Source organism: Oryzias latipes (genome assembly GCF_053564925.1).
Source record: "Oryzias latipes strain Hd-rR chromosome 1 unlocalized genomic scaffold, Olatipes_Hd-rR_3.1 chr1_Y".
In the NCBI taxonomy this organism is placed as follows: domain Eukaryota; kingdom Metazoa; phylum Chordata; class Actinopteri; order Beloniformes; family Adrianichthyidae; genus Oryzias; species Oryzias latipes.
The window spans coordinates 1,984,906-2,009,336 of NW_027616335.1; the positions used below are offsets into that span (position 1 = coordinate 1,984,906).

Genomic DNA, 24,431 nt, shown 5'->3' on the forward strand with positions numbered 1-24,431 from the left:
TGTTTTTTTTGTTGTTTTTTTCCATACATTTGTAAATATAAATGCATGTATGTATGTTCATGTCAGGTTTGTTCGACACCGAGATGATGCCTTTAACAGTAGAATCTTCTGTCATTTCTATAGTATTAGAACTATGCTAGATGTATCTGTCAATGTCCTTACAGGAGCTTTTAGTTGAACAAAAAATATGAACTTATGTATTTATCTTATTTCACATATTTTTTATAAAGACTTGTAGTTTAAGAAGGAACCTGTTTTTACTTATAGGTGGTAACACTTTTTTTAAAGACGCAAATTTTTTTATATTGAGGCATAAATGTATTGCTTTGTTTTTAATTTTAATTTTTACATTTTTCTGTTAAAATAACTGAAAAAAGTGAAAACACCAAAAAAATGCATCTTTTCTGCTTCGGTTGTGTTACTAATTATTATTACACAGTTGATTTTGTATCATAAATTCTACCTGCCAGTGCTCATGTAAATCCTATTATATTGTCAGACGTACCTTGGCAACGCTTAAAGAACATATAACCTTTTGAAAAAAATGTGTTTAGGGTTTAATTTGGCCTGGTCTTGAATAACCAGATATTAGTTATTTGACAAACTAAATATCTTTTTTGGCCAACATGTGCTCTTAAGTCAATAGGTTTTTTTTTATTTTCTCATCTTAAAATGTCAACAGGACCTAAACTGATGCACAGCACAGTTTAATGCAAACTCTCCTGTTTACGTTGACCTTCTTTTTTTCTTTTTTGCATCATGATCAGGAGGAAAACTGAGGTCATGATGAGTAACGGCCTGTTCTCGCTGATGAGCGAGCGCCTGGCGCTCCACTCCAACCAATTCACCATGACAACCTACAACGTGCTCTTTGAGGTGCATCTACTTCTACAGCTCTCTACAACAATGAAAAGTGGCTCCAAGGGGCTCCTTATGGAAAACAATAAACCATCATATGCAGCCTTCAGTTTGTTTAAACACATGCAAATATCCAGAACATGTTGGCATGGGCTTTTAGAAATTAATGCACCTTTAGGGCAAGAAATAAAAAAAGGAGCTAACCATCGTTTGAAAATGAAAAGTTGTCATAGCTAAACGAGAGCTTTCTTTTTATTTTTTTGTGTCGCTAGTCAGGGTGCTGTGCAGATGAATGACTATCTTTGTCTTCTGGCAGATTCTCACAGAGCAGATCTGCACTCAAGTGATCCATAAACAGCACCCAGACCCAGACTCCACTGTGAAGATTCTCAACCCACGTAAGTGCCGCCTGCCCGCCGCTCTTCTCTCCTAAATCATCAGAGTACCTCCTGCATACCTGAGGCTCTGTGCCGCAGGCGGATAATCCCTGCAGACCTGCAGAGCCGCTTCCTCGCCGTCCAGAAAATGAACCACATCAATTTTGCAAGCCTCTGTGTGTCTTATTACCCAGCCACAGATGTAAACCTAGCACGATGATGTTGGAAGAAGCAAATACGTTTGTTTTATTGATGCTCTGAATTATTTTCCAGCAGTATTCATTTATTATGCATAGAGATCATAAATGTTTTGGGATTAAATTTGCCAAATAACATTTATTAATAGTTTTTTTAAATTGTCATAGTTTATTTTTAAGAGTAGCTTTTTTGGTGTTCTAAGCTCTTTTAGTGCTGTTTAATTCAAAACGATCATATTTCCATATGTAAAAATTAAAGATGTGATGGTTTTATTCTTTATCCAAATAATTAGGTTAAACTTTAGTCATCTGAAAAAATATTTTTGAATCTTTGGTGCTCATGTTGCCTAGGCAAAAAGAAACCTCAAACTTCTACACGTGCCCCTTCTGCCCACATGTGTAAAATGGCTTTAATCAGTTTGAAACTCAAGCGCTTGTTATAATCACAACCAAGGTTTACTTCCAACCAGCCTTAATCTGACAAGGTCTTGCCTTAGTCGCACACTGATTATCTTGGGCCTTTATTGTGTTAAAAACTTTTCTACCCGACCATCCTCGACAGGCAGTATAAATATCACAGAAACCTTGTAGAGGGTGGGGGGTGGGGGGTCGTACATTGGGGCTCATGCTATGGATCACAGAGCGGTGGTCTGTTTCTCCTTTGCCATGTATTCTCTTGATTTAATCTGCGACAAACCCCCAAAATGGCCCCCTGATTGCAGTCTTTAGTAACGTCAGAGCCAATCAAACAAACCGAGGAAGTAGCGTTTCCCTCAAATTAACTCTGGGGGGGAAAGAACCAAAAGCAAATGGAAGGGGGGAAAAAAAGGAGGGAATGGGGCATCCCTTCATCCTCATTCCCAGTACATACTGGGGTAATTTTCTGGCGGTAAAGGTTCAGCGACTCATAATTTGAGCGACTAAGGCGTAGAAACAACACGGGGCAAGGGGGCCATTGGTTAGCGCCAAAGTCTGAAGAGACAAATGAAACCCTAGCCCCATCATCTTTTTACTCAGCGCAAATGTGTCCTGACGCTGTCTAGATAATTCATCTAAACAGTCATTCTCCTCGGTTTCACCACAGCGCAGCCGTCCAGAAGTGTCTGCTGCTCGGCATTGCTTGTTTGAAAAATGCCTAAACTATTACTGAATGATAAAGATCAATCCCACAAAGCCTTAATTTTACTCTCCGTTCTGTTTTTCATACCAAGCGCTCTGATTCTTTGGTGGCTCCGATGGATTTTGACGCAACGATTTGCACATGTTTTGATGCAGCTGCTTCAAATGTTTTAAACTTTATTTACAAATTTAGCAAACATTATGCTACCACGTGTGCCATTTCACAGAATCCTAAAGAGATTTGCTGTTCCCACGCACTTGATATGCCTTTTTTTTTTCATCTCAATCTCCGTTTGTAAATGGAAAAGCTGTTCCGTTTTGTGTTTCAGAGATTCTCAAAGTGATAGCTGCACTCCTGAAGAGTTCTCCCCAATCTCCCGAGAGCATGGAGGTGCGCAGGGTCTTCCTGTCAGATATGATCAAACTGTTCAACAACAGCAGAGAAAACCGCAGGTAAGAATCCCGGTGCTCCACAGGAGAGAGAAGTGCTTCAGTCCCTGCAGTGATGACTTTTGGAGCCCCTCAGCATCTCCTCCTCCTCCTCAGTCGGCATGCTCTTTTGTTTTGCCGCAGGAGCCTGCTGCAGTGCTCCGTATGGCAGGACTGGATGCTCTCTCTGTGCTTCATCAATCCAAGAAACAGCGAGGAGCAGAAAATCACCGAGATGGTGTACGCCATCTTCCGCATTCTGCTCTACCACGCCATCAAGTATGAGTGGGGCGGCTGGCGCGTCTGGGTGGACACACTGTCCATCACCCACTCCAAGGTCAGGGCGCTCGTTATATTCACGGACCCCTCAGAACAAAGGCCACGATAAACACAGATTTTATGATCAACTTTTACTTGTTTGTGAAATCTTGTTGCAAAATAATCGAGTCAGTAATTTTTTGTCCAAACTGTTATTCAACTTTTTTAAATTTTTAGTTTATAAAACATCTATTTATCAAAAATCTAGCATTTTACTTGCATCAAAAACTAGTATTGTAGTGACATAATTAAAGCTTGGCTCTATCAGATTAACCAATGGAAGTTATGTAGGGACTGTAACCTAAAAGCTGTTTTTTGTATAAACCAAATCTTCCTGTCATGAAGAACTTTTTGTTTCTGGTCGCTGAATGAAAACAAACTTGTGGCACTTCCTATTTCCAAAAGCTGAGCTCAAATCGCTGCTTTAGAAATCCACTGTTGATATCATGTTGCAGAGCTTTGCTCCAGAGCAGTGGAGTAATAGAGGTTGGTGTCACACTGTGGTCTGGGGAGGTTTAAAAAAAAAAAAAAACTATATATATAAATATTTTTTTTAAGGCCTGGCAGGTTTAAATGTTTGCTAAAAGAAGTGCTAGGGAGATGAGACTCTTCACTGTGCTGCTGTTGCTTTGAGCGCTACCATCCAACAGGGGGCACAGACAGACTGCCGGGGAGAGGAGCTGTCTGAAGGCAGCAATTAACGGGGCGCTGCGCGCGTCTGTGTTGTGTCTGGTTTGTTTGGAAGCGGCTGCGTCTCGCCACACCTCAAACAGCTGCAGAAGAGATGTGCCAGGATGGGACGGAGATTACAACAGAGAATACCGCCTTCATTTTTTCACTGCACCGTGACACTTATTTAGAAAGCATATGAAATTTATATCCAGTTGTAATATGCACAGAGAAATATTCTTTTAAAAACAGATTCAACTAGTTATCAATTTTTAGGGGAGATATTGCTTTTCTGGACACTTTTGCTCATGATACGCCAGGAGAAAGTTTTTCTTTTTTTCTTCTCTAACCTTGGCTATACATTTTTGTGCCGAGTGTGTAAATTAACCCGAGCCAGGCACACACGCTATGAATGCTGGGAGCTGCCTCTGCATCAGATAGCTGTAGAGGGGTGCTAGCCACCCAGATACATGCATCTGCTATAAAAAAAAAGCTAAAGAAACTCAATTGCAATTTTATTGTCCCGTTTGATAGATTTCCTGCCACCTTTGTAGCACCAGAGTTGTTTGTCACTGTTGCTCTCTCCTCCCACTGCTGCAGGGCCGTGTGTACATTTGTGTGTTTGTGTGCGAGCACACAAGTGCTTGAGTGAATGCGAGTTACCAGCCACATTTTGTCTTTGCCCTTCTTTCCTCCTGGGTTCCATGGAAGCCTTCTTTCTCAGAGCACATTGAATATTCATCGCAGCTACACAGGAACAATCGCAGAAACAAGCCCTCATAAATACAACCATCCCACTGGGAGCCTCATGATGAGTGCATATATGCATTTGCAAATACATGTTTGCACATGTGCCTTTAACAGAAGTAGAGCTTGCAATGCTCTGGCGGTTGGAGGGTTATTATATATTCTCATGTGCACGCCTTATTCTACATACATTTCTGCATATTTTTGTGTTAAAATCATCTGATTTGTGTTCTTTTTTGTGATAGTTTAGTAATGGGACAACGGTATGCTTGATTTTGGTCATGCATGCTCTTTTGTCATCAATTTTCAGAATATAAGGACATTTTTACTATGCCACAAATTTAACCCTGTGTTACTGCACACCAGCAGTTGTTCTGAGAGTGGCCACAAAGTTTTAGTTAATTTCCTTCCTTCATTTTGTCTAAATGGGTCTAAGAAGGGAAAGGCTGCAGCTTCCTTTGTGTGTGGTTGTGTGTATCTGTCAGTCATCAGTGGTGAGGCGCACGTGCACATGTGCCCCTCCGATCAGACAGATGTTCCTGCAGGTGGGCACACTGACACAAACAGCCCTCCCACTCATCCCGTCCAAGGTGCCCCCCTCCCCCTCTGTCCATTTCTCTCCTCAAAAGTCAATCTGTGAACAAGGATCTTCATAAAAGGGAAAGTGAAGGGTCCCAAGGCCCTTTATCCTTCTCCTCTCAGCTGGCTTCAATTCATGTCAGAGTAGAGGAGGATGCATGCGAGTACCGTAGTTGGGAAAGGGAGCTCAGGTGAAAGAAAAGGTGGAAGTTAGATTATATCAGTGTTTTTCAACCTTTTTTGAGCCACGGCACACTTTAACCTTGACAAAAATCCCGCGGCACACCAGCATCCAAAAAAAAAAAAAAAAAAACAGAAATTCATGGTCTGTATTGATCGACAGCCCCCCCCCCCCCCACACACACACACCCGCCCGCAATCTCACGTGTATTTTTGGGATAATTGTGGCCGGAAAAGCAGGAAGTTGCGGCTGTTTTTTCTAAGAGATGAAATGAAGGTTAAATTAGAAAAATTTAGAAACTGTTTGTTTGTTGGGGTTTCAAGGCGTTTCGCAAGGACAACTCATTGTGCGCTGGGACACTATCTCTTTAAGCCAATGCATCATGGGAGATGTAGTGTGAAAAGTGCCGAAAACTTGCAGAAAGACTGGCGTCTCTGAGCTTTATTGTATTGTCCACTTGTTTCACGGTCTGACACCGGACTCTGTGGAAAGCTACATCGCTAAAGAAGAGCTTTAGCCGGTATTTTTGTTAGAACTGAGCGACTTTATCAGCAGAATTAAGAACAAGGAAGTGAAGACTTTAAGCACTTCTGATTGGTCAGACTGATGACATGTGATTAAGCCTTCAAGAATGATTGGTGGAGACAGTTAAAGGGACGGGACTTTTCCGCAAACTGTCATAGCTGCAGGGAAATCGCGGTAACGTGATCCTTATCAAAATGTCTTTAATAGAATTAAATAAACACAAAGAAAAAGTAATTTTAAGATCTTTCATATTCCTAACTACTCAGTGTTTTATCAGGGCCTGTTTGGATGAACAAAGAGCTGATATCCTGGAGATGGGAAATGTTTTTAGCTCAGTGAATGATTAATGAGGGCAATTTCTCCACGGCACACTTGACCATCTCCCACGGCACACTAGTGTGCCGCGGCACACTGGTTGAAAAACACTGGATTATATGACATCACTTTTTCACCTGTAAAATAAGACTACAGGAAAAAAAAAACGAGTCGTGTGTGATGAAATAATGTTTACTAGTAGTGTAACGAGTAATCAGTGAATTGATTTATATTCCTATGATCCAACCAGATCAAATTGACCTAAGCGATTATAAAATAAGTTTAAAATGAAAAAATTGATTTATATTGATATTGGAAAATACTATTTGGATTGTGGCATCGAAGGATTATTTTACTATAAGTTTAAAACCACCATCACAGCGGAAAACACATGTGGGATGGCAGCAAAAACTGATCAGTCCATCAATCCAGTTCAGTGTGTGGAAACACTGAATTTAGCAAAAACACACGTCTTTGAATATTTTGAAGTAGGAAAATAACAGTGGGCTGAACTTTATGAAACTAAAATGTTAATGGGTTTCCATTGATTCTTGTTTACTTGTTTGTACACTTATTTAATTTACACTTGATTATCTTGCAAGGAATCTGGACAACTTCGCCTGTACTGTTCAGGTATTTTTCTCTGAGTCACACTGGTTGAAGTTTTGGCTAAAGGTGAACTGGATTGATTTTAGGTCCGTGAATCGGATCGTTCAAAACCAATATCTACTATGAATCATAGCCACAATGAGAAATTCTGACATAAATCGAGTCATTGTTAAAATGAATAGATATATTTACTCATTTTTGAAGCATGACAATATTTTGGGGGTTGTTGATCAGGTTATCAATAATTGTTTTGCCTTTTTTTTTTTTTTTTGGAAGGAATTTGCTAACCTATTCTCTCATGTCTCCTAGATTTTTAGGGAGAACTTCAGCTTTTTTGTTTGCCCATCGAATGTTTTAATTCTTTATTTTAGGACAGTTAAAAGAAGCCACATTGAGGATTTTTGTAAACATGGTTCCTTTTGGGAATGTGATGTAATATTTGTTTTGCAAATGTTTTTTTTTTTTTAATCACAATCAGTTTTCTTCAGTAATACCCCCCCCCCCCCCCCCCCCATACGAATCCTTTCAAATTGCGTGTGTGATCGGCAGCATTCAACCAATGCCATGTTACCTGTCACATTAGAGAGGCTCACCATGCTTCTCTGAATTACCATAACATTTTTCTATAACCCACTAAGGCTGGGGCCAGTCGTGGAGTAGGCTGAAATTAGATTAGATCAGCGCTGATGCTGTAGCCACCCAGGGCAGTTTCTATATATTGCAGCAAAGGCTAAATGCTCTCTGAAAAACCACAGGCTTATTCCACCTCTGTCTAATGGTAACTGGATCTGTTGCGGAGCCCCATTTAAGGCCAACATACATCATCCTAATGCACAGAAAGCATCCTGGATCTGCGGTGATATGCGCTTGACTGCTTTCCTGTGTAATGTCCGCAGCAGTGCTCTCTGAATGCAGCCTTTTAATTGCAGAAAATGCTAAACGTCAAATTAAGCACAAACTGATGGGTGTGAGGGTCTCGCTGTGTGATCACTGCAGGGAGAGAAAGAGACGGACCACTGGCGCGTTTGGAACAGGCAGGGCACTCAGAAAGCAGTTATGGATTACCAATCAGTGCCTCCCACTGCAGACGATTAATGAGCATCCGTGTAGCGGGCTAATTTAGAACAATAACGCCTAATTAATTACAAATAATCAGCTTTCTTCCTCTCTCCGTGACTCACTTGCTTTCTTTTTTGCCCCTTTGCAATTTTTCTTCCGTCCTTTTCATCTTCGTCGTCCTCGTTTCCTTTCGTTTTCCGCCGTCCCTCTCCCTTTCCTCCTGTCTAAATAGCCTCAGGTGAAAAAGGAGCAAAGTGGGTCTAGTTTCACTACCCCACCACCCCCATACCGCCCTCCACCGCCCCAACCCATCTTTGACTCTCTGTCCTCCAAACACAGTGATTAATGCAGGCTCTTAAATTAGGCGTGGGAGGATTTGTCGATGCTGGACACGCAGTCAGCACAGCTAGAAGACACACACTAATAGTATCTACCGCTAATCTATGACTGCTTACATGGATGGGCTCTTCCTCAAATGCCACTGTAGACCATTGTTGGTATAGACAAGCAGTCTAGTCTACCAGTATCAGATGTTAGGAAGACTGATGGAGGATAATAGGGCCTTGGGTAGCTGCATTTAAAGAAGTTTTAAATATGTCTCTGCTATGAATACGTTTAAAGATTGTGGTGTCTAAACAGAAGTGTAAGAGCAAATGTGAAAATTATGTTTGCTCATATCAATCAATCTTCGAGTCTAAAAAGTCTAGGCTGGTAGTGGTTGTTTAAAAGTAATTCTGGAAATGTCTCGACATCTCATAGAATGATTTTTTTTTTTTTTAATCTATATGTATACCTTTTTCCTTGGCAAAAAGTCATCTGCTTACGTGTACTCCAAGTATACTTGGTCTATACTAAATGCGAGGTGCTGTACGTAAAGTTTACTTTTTATATATTATCTAAATATTGTAAACTTAAAATGTTCCAATTTAGTCGGAAGAAGCATTTTGTTAGTATACGTCCTACACTACAAGGTCTACAGTGTACTTGCAATACTTATACTCAAGTATACTTAATAAAAATGAACTTCAAATGTAGTACTTTTTGTGCTAAGGGTTGTGGTTTACCTGTTTGCAGTGTACATCACACCTTACAGGTTAATGTGTTTGGCATTGGTCAGATAGACTGGTCCTCCATGGCATTTTTAAGCTCAAATGCTATAAAATAATTTATTTATAAACGAATGCCAGGTTTTCCCTGATCTGCAGATGCATATCAGTCGCAACAGGTTACTACAGTCTAAGCTTACATGACTCTTTCCAATTGTCTTTTCACAAAGTACTTTACTACTGGAAAAATTGTTTATTTTTATTTTTTTTAAATTTTGTTCCCCCTTTTTCTTTTCTAAGAATCTACTTTGTAGTATTTTAAAGAGTTAAAGGAAAATTGTCCTAATATATTTTTTTACTAGGAAAATATTATTTAAAATAACTAAGGATAGCTTTTTAATGTGTTAAATTCATAAAATCATGTTTAGAATTAAAAAAATAAACAAAAAACACGAGTTCTGAACATGAGTTTTAGAAGAAAGTTGAGGATTTCAAATTTCTGACTTCACCATTTAGATGCGTGACTCATTGGTGGCTTTGCTAACATTTGTGTCAACTGCCCTAACAGGTCGCTTTCGAGCAGCACAAAGAAAATCTCTCTCGGATGTTCCGTCAGTACCAGGATCAGGAGTTTGCTGGCTCTGGAGGCGCCATTCGCACCATCTCTGGTGTCAGCGAAAGCTCTGAGGCTACAACATGTATTAACGGGTCGTTAGCAGAGGAGACGGCGCCCTCCACTGTTATTGAGCTGACGGTGGACGGTGTTTCTCAGAAATCCCTCGACTCAGCATCCAACTCCACGCTAACCTCCAGGCCACGCTCGGACAGTGAGGATAGGGAGCCCGCATCCATCACTGTGTCCAACATCTTGGGCAGAGATGAAGACAAAGAACAGAAGGGGGCGGAGGAGAACTCCAGTGATGGGTTGGATGTTGGAAAGGAAAATGAAGTTGCTGTGATTGAAATGACCAACTCTAAAGAGCCCGATTCGGCGCCATCCAGAAGTGATGACCCAGCTGCTGAGAGCGATGATAAAAAACCAGAAAACAAAGACGCGTCCTCGTCCTCTGAAGCCGAAAACCCCCCAGAAAAGGCAGATGAGGCCGAGCAAACGTCATCTGAACCTGCAGCCTCTCTGGAGAACTCCGGAGCTGGTGGAGCTTCTATCTTCAATGAAGACTTGGTTGACATGTCATCTGTAAGTGACCAGGTTCAGCCAAGTGACGCTGATGATAGTTTAGAGGAGTCTTATGTTTCTGCCGCTACTGGAGAAGAAGGTGAGGTAGGGGAAAAGGCGGCAGGTGAAGCTGATAGTAAAAGGAAATCCAGTGAACAGGGAGAAGAGGAGGTTAAAAGTGAAGAACAGTCAGAGAATCAGGAGAGTATGGAACAAGAAAAGGTAGATGAGAAGAATCCTTGTTTGGAAAATGAAAACACTTCAATTGTAGCACCACAACAGAGTGACGCCGGAGCACCTAAAGAGGATGTCGGCAATGTACAGTCTTCCTCCGATACCGATACAAAGGACCAGCAACCGTCGGACACCACACCGACCTCTTCATCCCAAGAGGCTCCAGATCAGCCTTCAAAGGCTGGTGACACGACAACCGCAGAAGAAACCCAGTCTGCTGCTCCTGACAGCAACACCTCCAGCTCTGACACACCCAGGAGCCCAGATTCTCACAGCAAGACCAAGGAGATCAAAATTGCCAGACTGGATGTGTCCAATGTGGCGTCAGACACCAGGGGGCTTGAACTAAAAGATGCCTCCTCAGCGGTACGAGTGTATTTCCTGTTTCCAAAGCCAACACAAGCACTCTGTGAACTGAACCCTGTGCTGAAGCTCTCAATGTTTTTTGGACTGGTGGGTTTCTGTAGGACACAAACCAGGGTCAAGCAGCTGCAGCAGCACCAGAGGCAGGAAGTTCTTCAGGCCAGCAGAGAGAAGGCGGCACGCCAGCGCCTCGCTCCACCATGTTCCGCATCCCAGAATTTCGCTGGTCCCACATGCACCAGCGCCTTCTCACCGACCTGCTCTTCTCTATAGAGACAGATGTCCAGATGTGGAGAAGGTAGAGGAACCTTGTGTTAAATTAGTGTGCTAAAACTTCAATTAACTATATTGGTTGAGGGAAAATAAAAGTTTGCTGACTTTTAAAGCCTTGGAAATTGAATTCTATTACAAACAGGAATTAGTTTTTATTTTCTGTAAACCCCAAACTCTGTTTAAGCCTTTAATGCAATTACCACCAGAAGCTAAAGGAAGATTAAAGATGCAATTTATGGGCGCAGTGAAAAGGGGGTTTGCAGATAGTAGGGTTAAATGGAGGCAGAGGCTGTGGCAGCGCTTTGAGGAAGCAGCCGAAAGGACACTAGAAAGAAGATCAAAGTGAAAGCTGTATTTATTTCCCATTAAAGAGCAGTGCCAGAATTTCCTGAATTTTAAATCACTCTGAAGCTCTTTACAGAGTTCTGTGCAAATTTTATACAATGTTGGAATAGTAGTTCACCTCTTAAATACAAGTGTTTGTAGCAAATGTGTACAAACAATTTATAATTGTTAGCTTTTGGGCCAAAAACCTTTGTCAGTGAATGCTTCACAAAAAAAATGCACAAAAATGTTATGACTTTTTGTAGAAATTAATTATTTTTGCACAAATTATCTTAAAATTACTGATTTAAATTTTTTTATCTTATTTTACCAGTACCTTTAAAAAGAGACTATATTAAACAACTTAAGAGTATAAATATGCATTTACTTGATCAGTTTCTGTCGTATGATTTTTTTTTTTTTACCTTATAATAATAATAATAAGGTTTATCTTGCAACACCATAAAGAATCTTTTTTTTTGATGTTAGAAAGTTCAAGAATTCTATTATTAATGTAATCTTCCCCATAGTTTTGTCCTTAAGTTAAAAGTGTAGAGAAAATGTAACAATATTTTCATGCTTTAATTGATCAAGTTCCTAGAATTTTTATTTTATTTATAAAATGGTTCAAAATCAATGGCCAAACCTTTATATTAATTGTGAAAGTACTATAAACGGTTTATTTTGTGGTTTAATTGGGCTTTTATTACAGAGTTTATTTAATACATTTTATTCCAAAGGCGAATTTCTGCTTTGATTATTTTCTCTAACGTCGGATACAATTTTCCGTTTGTTGCTCCTCAGTAACTCCACAAAGACGATTCCGGACATTGTGAACAACAGCGAGAACATCGTGTTCGTCCACAACAGCGTTCACCTAATCTCCCAGGTCGTGGACAATCTCATCATGGCTTGTGGAGGCATTTTACCTCTGCTGTCTGCTGCCACGTCTTCCTCTGTGAGTCATGTAATGCCCGCCCGGTCATTTTGTGTCCATTGCCGTATATTTAGAAGATGAGACTGGGTGCAGGAAGTTATCAATCCACATTGACCTTTGCCAATCGCATTAGACTACAGTTAACTGCTTGCTAACAATGTTAGTTTGTTGTTTTTTTTCTTGCCTGACCTCCGTGACTGCAGAGCTCTCCCATGATTCTTTGCCTCTGCCTGTGACCCATCCTGCCTGTCTAAGAAATGGGTAGAAGCCCAATTCCATTAAAGTTCAGGTCCATTCGGCTGTGTCTGACTCACAAACAAATTTACAGCTTAATGAAGAAAAATAGCATCTTTGCAAGTCTGCTTTTGTGTTGCTGCCACAAATAGCCTACAAATGGCATCAACAAAAAAAGGTTTTCCTGAGTTTCAAAATATTTTTTTCCTGCAAGAAATGGGTTTTTACAAGAACTTACTTAGCTTAAAACTTTGCGTTTTTTTTTGGGAATTAAAAATTGTATTTTCAATATTTTCTTCTGTTGACTTTCAGCATGAACTGGAGAACATTGAGCCGTCTCAAGGCTTGACTCTTGAGGCTTCGGTTACCTTCATGCAGCGCCTCATCAACCTCGCAGATGTTCTCATTTTTGCCAGCTGTCTGAACTTCACAGAGATAGAAGCGGAGAAAAACATGTCCTCTGGGGGGATTCTGCGGCAGTGCCTTCGCCTTGGTAAGAGCATTCACTGCTGCTGCATTCTTTCTAAATCCACAAACACATTTCATGACTGATATACAAGTGTGGCACCTCTTTGTTATTTTTAAAGAAACATATTTCTTATCGTCTAAACCAAGTCTTGTTCTTTTTTTTTTTTTTTAATCTTGTTTTTTGATGATGTTGAAGAATGTTTACAAAGTTCCAGGCTCTAAAGGAGGGTGAAATTTGGACTCTGTTTAAGTTTTAGTGTGTGATAGCTGAGCAATATTTGGTGTTCTATATCTTAATCTAATTATGTTTTTTTAAATAAGCTTGGATTATTACACCAGAAAGTCCTAACAGCTCTCTTTATTACACTTTTTTATTAACAGTCTAGCCGTTTAGTTTGCATCAAATTTTGAAAATACTGCAAATTTGACTTCAGACTTCAGTTGATATTTTTCAGAAAGCTGTCCTGTACTACTTCCTTTAATGTAATATGTACATATTGTACATATTATTGTACGAATACTATTGCCCTTATGGTTTTTCCTTCTAAATGTTATTTTTGACAAATATCTTAAATGAAATTGTGTTGTTTATCTTAGATTTGCTTAGAAAACAGGATTTGATGATATTATTTGTTTAACAGAAACTTAAGCACTTGATAGTTTTGATTGAAATTTGATTTTAAAGAAGGTTCAAACTTCATATCAAATTTATCAAACCTTTTGTCAAGACAAAGCTGAATCTTTTTTTAGAAATGGAAGTCCTTTTTGGATAAAGTTTTGTGAACCTTCTTTAAACATTTGTCTAGATTGTTTTTCTTGCTGTCTAAAATGTGTATTCCTCCTGAGTTACTCTACTCTAATTAATAATTTTATTTATTTATTCTAAATGTTTAGGCGTTTCTTTAAAGATTTTTCATTTACAAAAAAACAAAACAGAAATTATTTCCTGTTTTGCACACGTTGACATGTCCTTATCCTCATCTCTAACTCCTGACAGGGTTTTATCTCCTGTTCACTGTTCTCCCCGTCCTGTCATCTCGATTCGGCTCACAGCGGCCGCCAGCAACTTTCCGTCTCAGCCCGAGTCACAGCTCCCTCTTGCCTCTTTCAACCCTTCCTCCTGTAATCTTTCCTTTCTGCTGTTTTCCCACTGTTCTCCAGATGCTGCCCTCATCCTCCCACCACTTTCACTGGGCTCATATCAGCTCTGTATTATCCTGTTGTTATAACCCCGCTGCACGGCAACACTTTGAAATGGCTGCTAGGGTGATGTAGAGAGTTGTCTGTTATGGCTTTGACTGCGCAGCACTCCTGCATAGCCTGAGGCCTTTCCTTTTGCAGGATCTATAAATAAGTAAATGAAATATTTTTAGAGAGCTTTATTGGTAAATATTTGGTGCACAAGCAAGGACGATCAAAATTATCTAATTTTTTCCGGGTTATTTCAATTTGGCAAAAAAAAAAAGAAGCAGTTAATTTGTGTCGGTTTTTCCTAAGAAAATGATGGTTGCTTAAAAAACCCCTGAAAAATGGCTTGCTGTCCAGCATTTTTTACAGATCTAATTTCTGCTACAAAGCGTCTGCAGGAAAATAATGCCATCATAGCTGTGGTTTTAGAAAGCAGCTGTTATGAAATCAATATTTGATGAGGTATACACTCCCCATTGCTGGCACCTAATCTGATTTTGGAGCACGGTAACAAGGTTTTCCCGCCCCCGCCCCTCCCTTGCCCTCTCTCTTTTTTTTATTTTTTTTGTATAAATGGTCGTATGAAAGAGTGGTTCTAATGGAAAAGGCAAGCCCATTTCCAGACCGAATAATTTCCTCCTTCGTAATCTTAATGCAGCCGAGTTAACATTTGTCAGTTGTCAAGCGTGGAGCAGCAGCGTCTTGGAGCGACTCCAAGCCCCTACCTCGAGTTACACGCCTTAAGCCGGCCGCTTCTCACCTCAAGTTGCCGGACAATAAGATGTTGTTCTGTGCTGAAGGGCGCATCTTGCTGCATACTCAGCATGTACACACACCCGCACTTTCATTTATTATGGGAGCTGCACACTGGGGATGATTCAGGAGAATCCCCCCGCACTATGACCTTGGGAGGAGAGGTGGAGCAAGAAAGAGTGAGCGGTGCTGCCAGAGTTGGCCGGAACACTGACCTTGTCACGGCCCCACTCTTTCTCTTTTGTTTTTATCTCTCTCAGCTCCTCGTCCCCTGCTCTCCTCTAGAATCTCATTGGATTTTTTTATTTTTTTCCCATGAGGAAATAGTGTAACTGGGATTTTTGTTCTATAAAGAATGTTTCCCTGGCATACATTTTTGTTTATATGGTGTCACAGAACATATCATTTTCTGTCCCTCCCTAGTGTGTGCTATGGCAGTGAGAAACTGTCTGGAGTGCCAGCAAACCCAATTAAAGCATGGCGCAGAAAGCGTGGTGCGCAGCCACCCTGCCATGCCCAGCACTTTACTCGGAACAGCTAAATCTGCGACTGCGCAGGCAAGTATTCCACAAATTTTCCTTAAGTTTTGTCATTTTCCAACGTTGGCTCTTGTTATTATTTTCCCCTTTTTTACTCCCCATATTCACAGCAACATGCCATGTGCCATTCTGTCCTTTGTTCCCTCCACCAGCGAGTGTTATTGCATTAGCTCAGATCATATTATATTACTGCACGCGTTGCTATTTGTTACACCAGACTAAGCCCTTTGTCATTGCCCCTTTGATTTGATCCGGTGACTTCCAGTAAAGTCAAGATGCTCTTTCCCCGAACAAGGGTGTTAAAACTCATTTGTAATGCAGCGGGCTCCATAGAAAAGCCATTATGTTGAAGACTTGATCTCTGGAGGGACGGCTTCCTAAAAAGGAGTTGTTGAACCTCATCTTGTTCCACAAATGATCCTCGGGAGTAAGATTAGATGTTTCGATTCTTGTGTTCATGTTGTTTGATTTTTCGTAAATGCACAGAGTCCAGTTGATGCAGTGACGGGCGGCATGTCTCCAATCAGAGATCTGGACCGCCTGCTTCAGGACATGGACATTAATCGCCTCAGGGCCATTGTCTTCAGAGATATCGTGAGTATAATAAAAACAAATAAATAAAAAAATCTTTTGCTTCTCCTTTGGGCTACTTTTTTAAAAGAAGTCCCAAATTTAAAGTAGGTAATATAACTTTGTGCGTGTTTTAGGTGGACAGTAAGCAGGCTCAGTTTTTGGCTCTTGCGGTGGTCTACTTCATCTCAGTCCTCATGGTTTCCAAGTACCGGGACATCTTGGAGCCACACAATGATAAGAGGCACCCTCAACGATCTCAGTCTGCTAGAAGCTCAGGTATGCAACCAATGATATGATCATATCTTTTGCAGGTGCAGTTGAAGATGGTGCAGCAGGTTCGTGGAGGTGGTTTTGACTCTTAGCACCTAGCATGCTTTGGTTTGGCTTTAAATCTGAACCTTATGTCACACCATTGAATTGAATTCATTTCTAATTCGGATGCCACTCCCATTTGATGATGTCATCAATAGTCGCCGGTCATCCACGTTGGCGAATAGCCGGGAAAATGCATAGCAACATCAGTTTTATAATTTAAAAAAATGCGCGCTGAAACGAAAAAGTCATTGCCTATATTTACATGTAAACACGTGTGCTTCAGAGCACATCCACGAGAAAAAAATGCATTTCTCTCTGTGTCCCTCCACCGCAACGGTTTCCCTTTCAAAAGACTTCAAATTCCCCTACAATTGGAGGTGTAGGTAGACGCCAGAGGGGTAGGGGAAGAAGCAGTTATGCTATATTCAGCTAGTATTTATTATTTATTTTATTAACAACGTACACCAGGCTTAGTATAAGCCAATCAGAAGTTGTTTTCTTCATTGTTACTTTCTTGCTAGCAAAAAAAAATTTTTTTTTACTTTTTTGAATTTCGTTGTTGTTTTGTAGTACACAAGTCGTATATCAAACCAGAATAAAATTGTGAAAAATCAGGGTGTGAATCAAATTGTGGGGAAAGTGAATCGTTGCTAGTATTATGTTAGTGGATAACAAAAAAAGTACATAAAAATGTGTGCCAATATTGTGCTCTAAGTTTTTTGTTGTTGGTTTGTGCTTGTGGTAATCTTATTTAAACAATAAACCATATGTGCAACTTTCTGTAAAGAACTGTGATGATGATCTTGTGCATTTTTAGACAGTGGAGCTGTTCCTGGTGGAACAGAGGTGGATGGCAGCTCCTCTCTCCGACGTTATGATTCCGGTATTGGCGAAGACCCCACCTCTGCAGCAGCCAGTGAAGCAGACCTGTCATCCTCTGGCATGGCTCACGGACCAGACGCCGTCTCAGAAGCGTTATCGACACTTTCATCTGAGGTCAGACCTGCTCTGTCCGCTGACTCAAAGGGCAAGAATGTGAAAGACATCCTGCGCAGCCTGGTGAGCCCTCCGGCAGAGGACGTCATGGTGGACCCCGCATTGCTGCCACCGGCCTTCCTGGGATCTGTGTGTGATGTGGCCAGAGACTCCTCCCTCCAGTTCCGCTCTTTTGATAGGTGAGGTCTAAGGTTCTAGCAAAACTCCACACCATTGACTGTATATGAGAACTGGACGGGAAGTAGCCGCTGCTTCCAAGAAGCCAAAATCTCAGACTTCTTCTGATGAGAAATAAACAGCTGTTACTCAGTCAATATATTTGCCCGAATAATTGTTCTTGCCCTAAGCAAAATTTTCTTGATAATCCTACTTTTTGTTAATGATAATTTTTCTGCAAGTTATTTAAATTATAATCTGACCAATCAGATGCCTCAATGGAAGTATGAACTTTTGAAACATTTGATTGAAAGATTCTCCCAAGCCCACTTTCACATTGCTTTTCAAGTAGTACTTTCAAGTAGGGGTGTAGACTTCCAACCAACGTTTGGTTGGCAAGAGTAGTTGCCATAGAAATGTTGACTCTGACCTACTTGGAGCAATCATTGCTCACCGACGCTGTCTGGCTCCAACATGGTGACTTCCATATTGTGAAAAAATGGCGACTAAACTGACTTCATTTGCTTCGAGACGGAAGTAGACCATTTTCTATCTGTGATGTCACACTCCTTCAGCCCATTTCTCATATACAGTCAATGCTCTGTGTGCATAGCTGTCAAACATTTTTCTTTTGTTTGTGGGTTTGTTAAACAAATAGTATAAAATCATGCTTATTTTCTGTTGACATTTTTTGGGGTGATTTATCATGCCATAACTGAAGGGAATCTTTGAAACGTAGACCTTTAAGACATCTCAGCTTGACTTCCTCAAAAGGAGGCCTTGGTGGATCTTGAAAAACATTCAACAGAAAAGCCTATGAATTATTAGACTTCGACTTTTCTTCTCCTCTAGCTGCCCTCGTTCCCTGGGTTAGCTGTCAAACGAGCTCCTTACAGCAAAGCAAAGTGCTTTACAAAGAACCTGCCTTAAAGAAAAGTAGGAGTCCTCTAGGATGAAGAGACGAAGCTGACGGGGAGCTGTTTGTTTTCAGGTTTCCACTGATATTTAACAGCTCCCCTTTTCTATCCCTCGCTTGTCTCCTCCTGTGTAACATTCATATCTTGTTCCCTGATCTGCAAGAAAGAGAGCATCATTTGCATTGCCTCTGAGGGTGAGGGGGGTGAGCAGAACAGTCAGAAGTACAGCTTCAAAAGCAAAGCGGGGCGCTGCAGCCGCAGACAGGCTCAGGTGAGACAGGATGGCTATCAGTCTGGTTTCCATTTAGAGCGCTGATCCTTAGACGCACAGCAGAGAGGGAATCGGAGAGATGGGAGAATGGGGAGATGAGTGTCAACTCATAGTTCTCATGTTTGAAGAAACATTTCTGCATTATTTTCTTTCCCTCCTCCTCCTACTCCTCTCACAGCCAGTCTGCCTGCCCCCAGCTGTGGGAATTCCACAGCATCTCTGTGATCGCGTGCCTTTATCTGAAGAATGCTTTGTCAGGTCTCAGGGCGCTCCTCATATCAGGGGATTAGACTGGCTCCTGTCCGCTGAGCACACTCAGCGGGAAGAGCATGTCAGGAGAGCTGGAGAACGTAGGCTAACAGCTCACTGCGTGTCCATGGAAGCTTCTCCATGCCAACCCGGCGCAGACTGGAAACGCCAGCCTAAATGCTTTAAAGAAAAAGAGGAAGCCTGCTCAGAGGGTGTTTCTCACCTGCATGTCATCATCGTTCATTGTCAAAGGGAAGAAAGAGTTAAAAGCGTCAATCATCCTTAAATAAAAATAAAGTTGATGAAAGTAATTATTTAATCCACAAGTTCTCATCAAAGCAAAGTCAACTTTTGCAAATATATGTAGAGCAAAGGATTGTGGGAAATGGTTTTCTTTATGACTCTCCAAAAGACTGATTCTTCAAAGCCATTTTGATGTGTTTAGCAGCTTAAAGAAAAGTTGGAGCAAACCAGAAAACTGACACGAATCATAAACACAGCTGCTGGCTATTCATCCAACAGGCCTACTAGTTATTTTTAACTCATTTTATCACGAGCAGCTTATATTTCCATTCCTGTATAATTTCTTCTAATTTATCAGAATAAAAAAAGTGTTTAGTGTGTTCACAGCTGCTGACAGATATTAGGTCATTTCATTTAACATCAACTATGGTGATGAGAGAAAATGCTGCAAAAGTGGGACGTGGATTTTCACCATAATAAATATGTCCTCTATAATTCCAGTTTAGTCTTAGCCCAAACTGAAGCATTTTATTTTGACACAAAGCTTCAAAATAAAACTGAAGCCTTTTATTTTGACACAAAACTTCAAAATAATCTTTTTCTGTTTAAACTGTTGAAAATCTTTTGTCTTTGTGGTATTTTTTTTGAAAAATCGCCCGTTTCAGTGCATAGTTTAAGCTTTGTCTTTTAATATTCATAGTTTTGATGTCTCGTGGTCAAATCTCCCAAACAATCCATATATTTTACTCAGTCCGTAGTCATTCTCACTTTACCCCTTTTTTTTTTTATTAAACTAGCTCATCACCTTTAAACTCTTAACATTGCTAGTTATCTTCCTCCACACGTCCGCACAGTCCAGTCGTGTTTATCGTCTAGTTTTGGGGTTACCGCTCCGCTTCTCCCGCTAACCACAAAGTCTTTCAGTGACACCAATCCAATTCAGATCTGACATTCTACACTGACATCTCCTGTCAAAACATGGCAACTTTCTATGCGCCCAGGGGGCTGGATTTATGAGACCAGTGCATCGAAATGCCGGGATCTCCCAGATAAAAACTACGGGAGGGTCAGAGGGTGAAGTATCCAAACTGATTTATTTACTAGTGGAGACCTGCTGGATTTCTCCCATGCATTTCTCAGCTATGCCCCTGTTATGACAGCCCGTCTGCAAATATTTGCTGATGCTAACCAGAACTAAACAGTGTCATTGTACAAGGCTGTGATTTAGACTGTATGGTTCAGCAGAATATGTGCGTGTTAGACACTGGGATATACATAGTGGAGTTGTTTGCATTCCTGATAAGTTCCTACATGCATGCATGAGCTTGTGTGTTGTTGGTGAAATGTTGTTAATGTCCTGATTGTAAGCAAGTTAAACATCAGCACAGCTTTCACTTTTAGACAGATTTTTCCTCATTTTAAAAATAAGTTTTTGGTCGCATGTTTTTTATTTAAATTGTGCAGGTGCATCTTAAAACATCAAAGGGCAAAAATACATTTTATTTCAAGTAGTAATTTTTTTCCCTCCATTTTTATTAAATCTAACATATTCAAAGTTTTCTGTTTAATTTTGATAAATTTGACTTGGAGCTTGGGAACTCCCAAAACGCATCAACTATTTACTAAATTTTGGGATTCTACATTTTGAAATTAAATTCTGGGGGAAAAAAAACAACTTTTGGATAATTCATTAAGTTGCACTTTTTCCTTAAATAACAAATCGATTAAAGACATGAATGTAACCAAAAGTAAATTCAAACAAAACAAAACCAAGAGCTTGAAAAATGTGAAATAAGATTAACTCGTAATATTCTAAATATTTTTCTAACCAACACAGTATTTGCTGTAGCAACCTGCGGACACTATTAAGGCATTTTAAATTGTTTTTCTCTTTGGCTGTTCTTAAAAACCTTTCATTAGGTTAAATTATCATCTCTAACTTCATATAATAAATGTCTTTCACATGATAAAAATAAGTTGTAATATTATTCCTCATCAAAGACGTTGAGGTGTGAAATACTTTAATTTTTTATTTTATTTCATTTTATTTTTTTAAATCTGAGACTGATCTTAAGAACTCGACAGGGCGTTTTATATTTTTGCAAGCTTTAGCCTCAAATGGCTAAAGATGCTTTGGTTTTTAGGGCCTTGTCAGATCTGCCTATAACCTCCCACAAGAACAACTCAGTTGTTTTTTAAAGAATTAAATTACTTATAAAATCCTTTATTTTTTGGTTCTGATCATCTGCTTTTGCTTTGTAACCTTTGGCTGAAAATGTGTCCTAGTCTCTGGTGAGCCCGTATCTCCCTGACCTTCTACTGAAATGTCACCAGAAAAGTCATCTGTTTGCTTTACTCACTCCTCAACATTTTTGGAAAAATTCATTTTGTTCTCCCTCTTTCTTGAAAAATAGGTTGTATAAACATTATAAAATGATTAATAAAGCAAGGATGAGAAATATAAGGTGATACACAGCAGTGGGCCATGAACACACAGCTGTCATCAAGAGTGCTGGATTTCCTCCTGATGCTGTGCTTTAGTTAACTCTATGAAGCAGTTTTTAGACTTTTGCTGGTTAGAAATTAGTAATATAAGATGGAATAGATTAAAATAATGTATGTTTGCACCGTTTTGAACGTGGACTCCTAGTTAAATGAAAGGAATGAAGACGAGTTGGAAGCGGTGCTGAAGTAAAAAGTTGCACGTCTCAGTGACGTGGTCATTTCCGGGAAGCATGTTTAAATGCACGCACATGCAGATGTTTTTGCTCCTCATTCTCACACTTGTTGTACTGGAATAAGCAGAAATGACTGGAGGTGCAGTTTTGGACGCATTTACCCACAGCGAGTGGAGAGCTGTAAATAATTCAGCTTCAGTGCACTGCACACACTCTTCTTTTTCTCCTGGGCTCCCGTTCGTGGGTTGAGTGGGGGCCACTGACGGCTGATTAATCGACTGGGGCGGCCCACTCATGATAAGTGTGGCTAATGACCTGCTGAATAATTCACAGGGCCTTTGCTGGGGGAGTGGTATGGAAGGCCAAACGCATTGAGAGACACGATCACAGGCAGACTTATTTGTGCACCCATGAGTGCCTTTTAACATGTTTGTGGGCTCAGTGGCACAAACAGCCCGAGGCTCCACACAGCAGGGGGTTCCCTCCATTGCTGCACCTCTCTTCACTGCTGTTGACGTGTGGCGTGCTTCCTGTCCGTGCCGCCGTGCTCACTGATGTTACCATCCAGTTCCCTTACTATTTAAACAAAGAAAACAAAAACCACTGCAACCCAATTCCATTATGTTCCATTATGACTCTGTTTTCCATGGAGCCTCTTAGTATTGTGTTTTATTTTAAACAAGCCACTTGAATCCTGCCGCTGCTCTGTTATTTATTAGTGAAAGTTCAGCTGTTCTGGTGTTGCACAGTACCTTTTAATGGATCTGATCAACAGCCTGACATCAAATCTGCGCAGCCTTTGATTCTGCAGCCAGGTATCTGTCCACACCACAGGAAGCACTCATCCAAATGTCCTGGTTTCTGCGCAGAAGTATGCATACATATTCCTTACATGCTGGCAAGTTTCTGTTCAGCCCGGCTTTTTCTTTTTCTTTTTTTTTTTTTTAGCACGAAGATTTATGCATTTGAAGGAGTTTTTCTTATCCAACTAAGCCTGTGTTGCTGTGCATTTGTGTTTCTGAGAGGTAGCAGTAGCCAGTGATTAGACCCTGCTTCTTCTGTGTCAGCACTGATAAGCTGGGCCAGGCTCATCTTTGATATAGCCAGTGGTCTGTCAGAGCCCTGCTCCAAACTGACAGCTTATCTGCATGCAGCTCTCATCCCATCTTCTGTTCAGCGGATGGAAATCAGACCCCACTCGCTTCGACCACGTTACAGGGAGACACACTTTAGGTACCTTACAGGAGGGGCTTGTCTACAGGGAGAATTACTGTTAACAAGATAAACTATGTGTTTAATCTGGCTAACGGTATTGTTTACAGTCCATCCTGTTTATTTCTAAATTTTACTCTAACTTAAACTTACTGATTTGTGGGAAGTATTAGGACGGGTCCAGTTGCTTGCAGAAGTTTTCTATTTTTTTTGACTAAATATATTTTATTCTAGGAGAGTTTTGTTGCTTCTCAGTTTATTATGAACCGCCCTTACTGATTTAAACTTGATCAAAATCCTAAATGACTATAGTTTGTCTTTAGATTGAGGGGAAAAAACACAGTTTTACAGCATAAAAAAAATGATTAAAAAAAGAACAACGCATTCACACAACATATATAATTTTTATTTATTTAATCTGAACTGATAAAAACCAAACATAAACAGAAGGATAACTATGCATACAAAGTTCAAAGTCCAAACTTTTTATGTCAATTCAGCCCAAACTTAAATTTTTACAAACAATATTTTAGAGAATATAAATACATTAAATATAAAACACACTAAAAAAACCATTTATGCACAGAATTATGGTTAGAAAACACAATTGAATTTTGTTGACTCCCTTATATCTATTCATTAAATTAGCCTTTTATATTTACTTTCATTCAACTTTTAAAGACTTCCCCGCAGCTATTCCATATCTGAACCCCTCTTGGGGAGACGGTGTAGTTTGTTCTCATTTTAAAAAACGTACTTGATCTTCTCAGACTATTTTGTAAATGGAATAGCCTTTGGATGCTTTTTGGCAATTGTTTATTTTTTGTTTTGAATATGATTTGAATTATGGATCAATCTACCAGGTCTCCAAATTGTAATTATTTAAATTTGTTAAACATTGTTTCAGTTGGCTTTATATGTGATGATCTGGTGATTATTCTTTTGGCTTTTTGATAGGTTTAGATGTTAATTTTAAACTTTGTTTAAAAATTGCTTGGACAAGTTCATGGATTGATCATGAAAGCCAAAAATAATTTATTTTGAACTAAATTTGTCCATTTTTGTATCATTTTTCATTTTAACATGCTCCTTACCTTAGGTTTTTTTTAATTACCCTCCAGACAAACAGGAAGTATTTATAAATCAGTATGCACCTTAAACTAAAGATGGTTATTGCCTTATTAGGTTTCTGTGAGAAACCTACCATGCTCCATCTGCGGCTCCTGTTTTTCCTTCTTGGTCATAAAGGCAGTCTGAGCCAAAATACAGTCTATGAATTTATCCTTGCTCAATAAATCAGATG

General features: G+C 40.0%; 1 protein-coding gene across 3 annotated transcripts in view; it reads left to right on the forward strand.

Annotated features, from left to right (window-relative positions):
* The window catches only part of LOC101175296 (lipopolysaccharide-responsive and beige-like anchor protein), a 174,521-nt gene that overhangs the window by 33,532 nt on the left and 116,558 nt on the right, over positions 1-24,431 (forward strand). For all 3 annotated transcript variants that reach the window (XM_078943356.1, XM_023957677.2, XM_023957676.2), the window contains 12 exons: positions 768-876; positions 1,175-1,256; positions 2,881-3,004; positions 3,125-3,317; positions 9,597-10,805; positions 10,907-11,100; positions 12,204-12,357; positions 12,883-13,063; positions 15,403-15,536; positions 16,005-16,112; positions 16,226-16,367; positions 17,224-17,581. In XM_078943356.1, the coding sequence (XP_078799482.1) occupies positions 768-876; positions 1,175-1,256; positions 2,881-3,004; positions 3,125-3,317; positions 9,597-10,805; positions 10,907-11,100; positions 12,204-12,357; positions 12,883-13,063; positions 15,403-15,536; positions 16,005-16,112; positions 16,226-16,367; positions 17,224-17,581 (2,988 nt within the window). The remainder of the gene's footprint in view (positions 1-767; positions 877-1,174; positions 1,257-2,880; positions 3,005-3,124; positions 3,318-9,596; positions 10,806-10,906; positions 11,101-12,203; positions 12,358-12,882; positions 13,064-15,402; positions 15,537-16,004; positions 16,113-16,225; positions 16,368-17,223; positions 17,582-24,431) is intronic.